At 41.4% G+C, this 7,353-nt stretch overlaps 1 protein-coding gene across 3 annotated transcripts in view; it reads right to left on the bottom strand.

The window, feature by feature from the left end:
• Positions 1 to 6,103: 6,103 nt before the first annotated feature.
• IDH1 (isocitrate dehydrogenase 1 (NADP+), soluble) overlaps positions 6,104 to 7,353 on the bottom strand; it is a 20,729-nt gene continuing 19,479 nt past the window's right edge. For all 3 annotated transcript variants that reach the window (XM_005874209.2, XM_005874208.2, XM_014546071.1), the window contains one exon: positions 6,104 to 7,042. In XM_005874209.2, the coding sequence (XP_005874271.1) occupies positions 6,952 to 7,042 (91 nt within the window). In that variant the 3' untranslated portion in view covers positions 6,104 to 6,951. The remainder of the gene's footprint in view (positions 7,043 to 7,353) is intronic.

Genomic DNA, 7,353 nt, shown 5'->3' with positions numbered 1-7,353 from the left:
GCCTAGCAATATGAATATATCATCCCACTGCTTCATGGACTCCATGGTTTCTGATGAGAAATCAGCAGTTAATTTTATTGAGGATCTCTTATACATGAAAAGTAGCTTCTCTCTTGCTGCTTTCAAGATTTTCTTCTCATCACTGGCTTTTTAAAAAAATATATTTTTAAATTGATTTTACAGAGAAGAAGGGAGAGGGATAGAGTTAGAAACATCAATGATAAACATCGATTAGCTGTCTCCTGCACGCCCCCTACTGGGGATGTGCCACAACCAAGGTACATGCCCTTGAATGGAATCAAACCTGGGACCCTTCAGTCCGCAGGCCGATGCTGTATCCACTGAGCAAACCAGTTAGGGCTCATCACTGGCTTTTGACAGATTTTTCTTAGTAGTGTATGATAACATCTATTGCAAGATCAGATTACCTCATGGTTAAAGCAGTGGCTTAATAGTTTTATTCTATGGCTTTGAACCCAGTGAGTTTATATCAAAGAAAACACATGATATCAGCTACATAAAAGATAAACCCATTGACTTGATTTCTACTATGCCATTTATAGGCAAAACTAGAGGCCCATTGCGGGGGAGGGTTTCATCAGCCAGGTCTCCACCCTCTCTCAGTCTGGGAGCCCTCAGGGGATGTCCAACTGATGTTCGATGTCTGAGGAGCGAGCCTAAGCTGTCAGTTAGATATCCTTAGTGCTGCCATGGAGGTAGGAGAGGCTCCCACCACCGCTACTGCGCTTGCCAGTCATGAGCCTGGCTTCTGGCTGAGCGGTGCTCCCCCTGTGGGAGCACATTGACCACCAGGGGGCAGCTCCTGCGTGAGTGGGATTGGGCTGAAACCAGCTCTCCAACATCCCTGAGAGATTCCGGATTGGGAGAGGGTGCAGGCTAGGCTGAGGGACCCCAAAGGTGCACGATTGGGGCTGGGGAGGGACGCAGGAGGTTGGCCAGCTGGGGAGGGACGAGGGAGGGCTCCAGGGGAGTCCAGCCCATCTCACTCAGTCCCAATTGGTCGAACCCCAGCAGCAAGCTAACCTACCAGTCGGAGTGTCTGCCCCCTGGTGGTCAGTGCACGTCAGAGCGAGCGGTTGAGCGGCCTTAGCATATCATTAGCATATTACGCTTTGAATGGTTGAACGAACAACTGGATGACTGGACACTTAGCATATTAGGCTTTTATTATATAGGATAGTGGCCTGCTATACCTTGAAGGTTTCTGACACTTTATATAATTAAAATAACCACATGCACACTATTTCAAATGTAAAGGTTTATATCTTCTTGGCTCTGAGAAGGTATCACAAGCAGGTCTTTGTTTCTTATGGGAAGCTTTGAAAACATTCCAAATGCAATTGAGAATCCAAATGGGTTAATGCTTCATGTACAATGCAAATGATACAATTTGCACACACAATCACTAGTGAATCCATTGCTGGAGAAAAACAAAGTTGTGAGCTCAAACTACTTCCCAAAATGGAGAATTGGACTAGGAAAAAATATGTGAATAGGAAAATTCCATCCTCTGATGTATCTGAAATTTCCTCCTGTGCTCTGCTGGGAGTTTGTGAAGCAATCACACAAGACCTGATACTTTTCCAGCAACTATCTGAGGAAATGGAACTCATATCACTGAATCAGGTGAGCTAATCACAACTGTGCAAAAGGGCAGGGATTAAAGCACCCATTGCACAGATAAAGATGTTGCTTATCTTGCCATAGCTGTAGGACATTTGAAGAATGTATTCATAGCCCGGCTGGTGTTGCTCAGTGGTTGAGCGTTGACCTATGAACCAGGAGGTCACGGTTCAATTCCTGGTCAGGGTACGTCTGATTGGTGGCTCAATCCCCAGCAGGGGCGGGGTGCAGGAGGCAGCCGATCAGTGATTCTCTCTCATCATTTGAGGTTTCTATCTCTCTCCCCCTTTCCCTTCCTCTCTGAAATCAATAAAAATACTTTTTCCAAAAAAAGATTTTTTAAAAGAATGTACTCATGGAAAATGAGACCCAAGCTAACTCCAAAGAAATTCTGAGAAGGCATTTCCATCATAATAGTAAAGAATCTTATAGAACACTGTAACAAACCCAATGACTCAGAACCCAAGCTGTCTGGCTCTTAGCACTGGTACAATTCCAGTTCCTGGTGCAGCTGACTTGTAAGAGAAGTATCCTCATTGAGAGGTTGTGGGTCTTATGGAACACTGATATCCCCAAAAAGTGTCAGGATTAGAGGACATGCTCAAATCTATTTATTGGGTAAAGTATGTTCAAAGTTATAAGAAAAAAATCCCCTCATATAAAGAATTTGATCCAGCTGGAAAAAACAGATTAAAAACTGTGGCTAAGATCCAAGTTGTAGGTTTTCATGGAATAGTACAAGGTGTGGTAATTAATTTGCAGGAAAAAACAAGTCACCAACTATTTCAAGCAATAAAAATAGAAACATGTTTGAAAAAAAACTTCATCGAGTAATTCTAGTAGATGGAGTAACTATAACTAGGAAATATGGAAATTTTTAAATGGGTAACTCTAAAATATTGGAATAAAAATTCAAAGTTTTCAGTTTCTATCATGTACTTCAAACATTTTACTTGGGAAATTTTCAGTATCAAAACCTTGTAGGGAAATGCTCCTGAAGTAGAAAAAAAGTAGGAGAAAAATTCTGTGGCTTGAAAATAGGAAAATGTGATTCAGTTAGAAAATATCTTGAAGCTTAGTCTCTGAACATATAAAAAATGCATAAGGCAAAACAATGCAAGGCCAACTAGGAATAGAATAAGTCCCAGGCAAAGATCAAATGAAAGCTTTAAACAACCCAAATTCTCCTAACAATAAAGTGCCATGGATTCATCAAGTGAGAGAAGGAAAGTCCCAAAAGCTAACTAAAGACCCTCAGGCATTTCTACTCATAATTCTTTGTGTACAATCCAGGTGAAACCACAGGGACATTTCAGAGAGACACCTTCTTGCTTGTATTTGAAAAAGTTAAAGACCATGTGACTGGAATTGAGTCCCTCTATCAGAGGTAATCCAAAAGGCTTTCAGGAGGGTAGGCCAACGCTGGAGAGAAATTCCTTGGATTTCACCCAGAAGAATGTGATTGGCCCAAAGGATTCAAAACAGATTTCCTAATATATTTTTAACCTTTTTATTGTAATGTAAAATGGATACAGTAAACTATACAAAACCAAAAGTAGATCTATTCATCTCTCCAAAGGATCAGCAACTGGTGATCCGAACACTCTAGTACCTTCATTTGCTTCTAACTCAGATCTGTCCTTTAAGGCCAACACTACCTTGTTACGTAAGTCCCCAGTCTCTTATGGCATCCTCCAGCCCTTTCTGCTGAGCCACTTGGGGGTCTAATCTGGAAAGGAAGGCAAGGAGGAATTTGTTCTATTGGTAGAAAAGGAAGACAGTGTGTAAAGCTCCTCAGAGGAAACCTCACTTAAAAATTGTCTTGCTACTAGGCAGCCTAATATACAAGACAGTAGCTTTCTTTACCCAATTAACTGCTCGCAAAATACTCATGTTACGATGCTGACAGGACCCAGCTTGATGGCTTCCCACTGGTGAAATTTGAGGCAATCTGAGCACCAAAATGCATGATAGTATAACTCATTGAATAAAGCAAGAAACCTTAAATCCATACTAACGTAAATGAGTAAATAAATGCAGAGATGGGAAAGTTGTTCTGTACAACTAGGAAGAGAATAATACCCACTCAGAAATTAAATGAAAGCTTTAAGTCCAATACAGCTAAAAATAGACTATGATAGAATTATAAAATCACCAATAAATGTTAAGACTATGGGTGAATTTTGGTGATGTACAGCATATTTTTACAGCATCCCCCCACATGTTACTTAAGTTTACAGAGGGGAAAAATAGTAAATGCAGAATGGAGAAGCAAGGCAGCTACTATCGCAACCAAATGAGCAAAGCTGACTTCACCAGTATTGAGACAAACCATCATTATAGGACCTTTCCTCTTCCCACTATTATACACTGAGGACACTGTATCACGTCATAGCATTCCTGCCAAACATGCGAAACTTGAAATATAATTGCAAGGAAACACCAGACAAACCCAAGTTGAGGGAGTTCTACAAAATAACTAGCCTGTATTCTTCAAAAATACCAAGGTCTAGAAAGACAAAGAAAGGTTTGGGAACTGTTTCAGACACAAGGAGACTTCAGAGATATAGACAACTACTAGTAAATGCAACACATGACTCTAGATTGGGTCTTGGAAGAGAAGCTGTAGAGATGATTGGAGCAGCTGTAATGTGAATAGGAACTATATTGTGGTGTATGAATTCAATTTCCTCATTCTGATAACCATATTATGGTCATATAAGAGAATGTCATTGTTCTTCTTGGGAAATACATACTTGATTATCTAGGGATAAAGGGTACACGATCTTCAAATTACTCTGAGGTTCGGGGGGGGGTGGGGGGGGGGGGGAAGGTGTGTGTGTATGAAGAGAGGAAAACAGAAAAGAATATAGCAATGGTGTAAGTTTAAAAAATTGATAAAGGATTTCTCCATACTATTCTTACATTTTTTTCTGTAAATTTAAAATATCGAATTTAATGTTACAGACAATGCTGCAATGTTTGCAAAATTTACCTCTTTCAGAGTCTAAGACACCATCCAAAGTCAGTTGTTCAAGTTTCTGGTCCCAGAGGAATTAACAATTTGGATGCTACATTCTCCCTAATATTAAAAATAGGAACTATGAAATAAAACCTCTAAGAGGGAGGTGATAAAAGTACAAGTTTTAAATCAGTATTTATCTAAAAACTAACTTCCTTAATATTTTTCTATTAGTTCCTAATCTTATCTCCTTCTTAACAGGAAGAGACAAGGCCCTTAATTTGGGGGAAATTCTTATTATAGAAATATTCAAATGGAGGATGGGAAATCACCTGTCAGGAGCATCTCAGGATTGTATGTATTAGGCAAAGGACAGCAAAGCTGTGATTCTAACTGCTAAGATTAAATTTTAAATATTGTGTTAAAAATTCCACTTAAGGAAGAGTGCTGGCAATTCAGAGAATTTCCAAGTCCAGAACTCTCCTCTTCTCTGTCCCCAGATCCTGCTGTCTTCAGGGATGTGCTGAGCATCAGTCATTTTCTGGGTCAACAACTCTGATCCCGATGCTGTTACAAAATAAACCATCCGTCTCTGGGTGCATTGGTCAGCATCTGTTCACTTGCTGATCATCTTAGAACACTGGTTGTTGGGAAAATGCTAAATCCGATATTGGAGCAGGGCTTTGCTGCCACAGATACTCATCTGATCACCCAATCCAATGCAGTCGTTTTGTTCCATGTGATGCTTTCTTCTTCCAATACAACCTGAAAATGTGCTCAGCTATCAGAATCCCTGGGTTCTAGGCCAGAACAGCCACTGATGTGTTGTGGAAGCTGGACCAGAGCCTCTCACTGCCTCAACTTCCTTCCCCAGAATACACCGATACTGCTGGGTGCGGACCAGCCTTTCTCCAGGCCTGCAGCTGGACACGGGAAACCCGACTTGTTCCCTTCTCGCCATCCCATCTCCTGGGACCCACCAGTCCCCACTGATTCAATTTTCTTTTCCTCAGGATCTACCCCATTCTCTGGGCCACTGTGAGTTCAGTTCGGATCTTCATCATTTCCCACCTGAAATACTACAATAGCCTCTCGTTAACTGGTCTTCCTTCCTCAACCACTCCCCTCTCTCTCCCTCCACCACTGTTCCTTCTTCATAAAAGCTGCCCAGAGGGCTATTTTTCAAGATGAAAATCGGATCATGCCCCTCCCTTCTTAAGCCTTCCCTGGCTCCCTATTAACTTATACAATAATGATGCCATAACTCCTTAGCATGTACGTAGGTTTGACTCCCTAATATTCCAATTACCCCTTTTGTCCTATCTTTGATCTTCTTTCCTTTTCACTGTAGGGACCACATTTCACTGTCTGTTTACTTATCCCTTTCCCCCCATAGTAAAATGGATAAGGGCAGAGCTTTTTCAAAATCAAATTGCTATGGCTAGGACCTGGCATGGTGCCTGGCAACTAAAGTACACTCGAGAAATAGAAACCCGATTGGTCATTAGCACTTAATTTTAATCAAGATTAACAGTTCAGAGGAAGAACAGACTAGAATAGTGTTTACAATCAACTTCTGAAAAATCACATTTATAGAAAGGAAATAAAACAGGCCAGAAATCCCAAAAAGGTGCAGCTCGTATTATTGCACTTGAATGAAAGGCGCTGTTCGGGGCAGCATAACGCGTAGGCCCCACAGGCCAGGAGGAGGAGACAAGCACAGAGGACAAGCCCCCAGGGAGTATTATTCTGGATTCCGAACTCTCCAGCGGCCTCAGAAACATTTAACACTTCGAAACATTCCGTTGGAGCTCTTTACACAAGTGACTGCTGTGTCTTCAACACGCTGTAGTTGCCCCCACGCTCTTCGTTACAATTCTTGCGCAAGTTTAAGGTGCGGTTGGACCTCACATGGTGGGACACCTGTTACACCAACAGCACCCGGAGCCCAGGCCATGGTGAGTGGGGTAGGGAGTGAATTTCAACTTTACACACTCTTAGGGACCAAAACTGTGGCTATCATTTACTTTTCAAGCACTCTTCATTTTGGTCGTTTATTTTGGAACATGAGAAAAAGTGACAGGGTATGTATGAACAGCACTAAAGTAATTCCTAAGCTATTAGTAGAAAATAAAATTTAAAGTTACAAAGTCCCAGCCACATTCTTGAAGTGGCATTAACAGTATGTATAAGAAAAAGGCTGTAAACTTATAGAAAAGATAAACTCTGACTTCTAAACAAATTACAAAATTGATTTTGCCCTTCCCTTGAGTGTTATACAGAAAAATGTAAACCAGTGGACTAGTTACCAAAAAACACTTGTCCTCCTAAGCCGAGGAACGACCTTAAAGTTTGGCCTGAGCTAGTTTTATCTTCAAGTTTTCTCCGAGTTTGTCCATGAACTCAAACGTATTCAAGTAGTCAGAACGCTGCACGCTGATAGAAGGAGAAAAAGACAATTTAGTTTGTCTCTGATCTGTAGCAGGCAGAGGAAACGTCCTAGGAATGCTAAAGCAGCATTCTGTTTACTTCTAGATTCTAGAAGAAAACAGATTAACGCTAATAAGCTACAAGTTTGGGGCTGATGACGGCAACCCAGGCTACAGGCAGCTTGAGTCTGGGCCACACACACGTTCTCAGGAGATTCCTGCCATGTTGCTCTGAGGGGAAACTATCACAGAGCTTTAGTTCAGACTAATGCCTGGGAGAATGAAACCATTCGGGGCATGCCATGCTTTTACCCACAT

Source organism: Myotis brandtii, unplaced genomic scaffold (genome assembly GCF_000412655.1).
Source record: "Myotis brandtii unplaced genomic scaffold, ASM41265v1 scaffold43, whole genome shotgun sequence".
Classification (NCBI taxonomy): domain Eukaryota; kingdom Metazoa; phylum Chordata; class Mammalia; order Chiroptera; family Vespertilionidae; genus Myotis; species Myotis brandtii.
The sequence above is the reverse complement of the archived record's forward strand: the minus strand, read 5'-3'. Positions and strand labels throughout refer to the sequence as shown.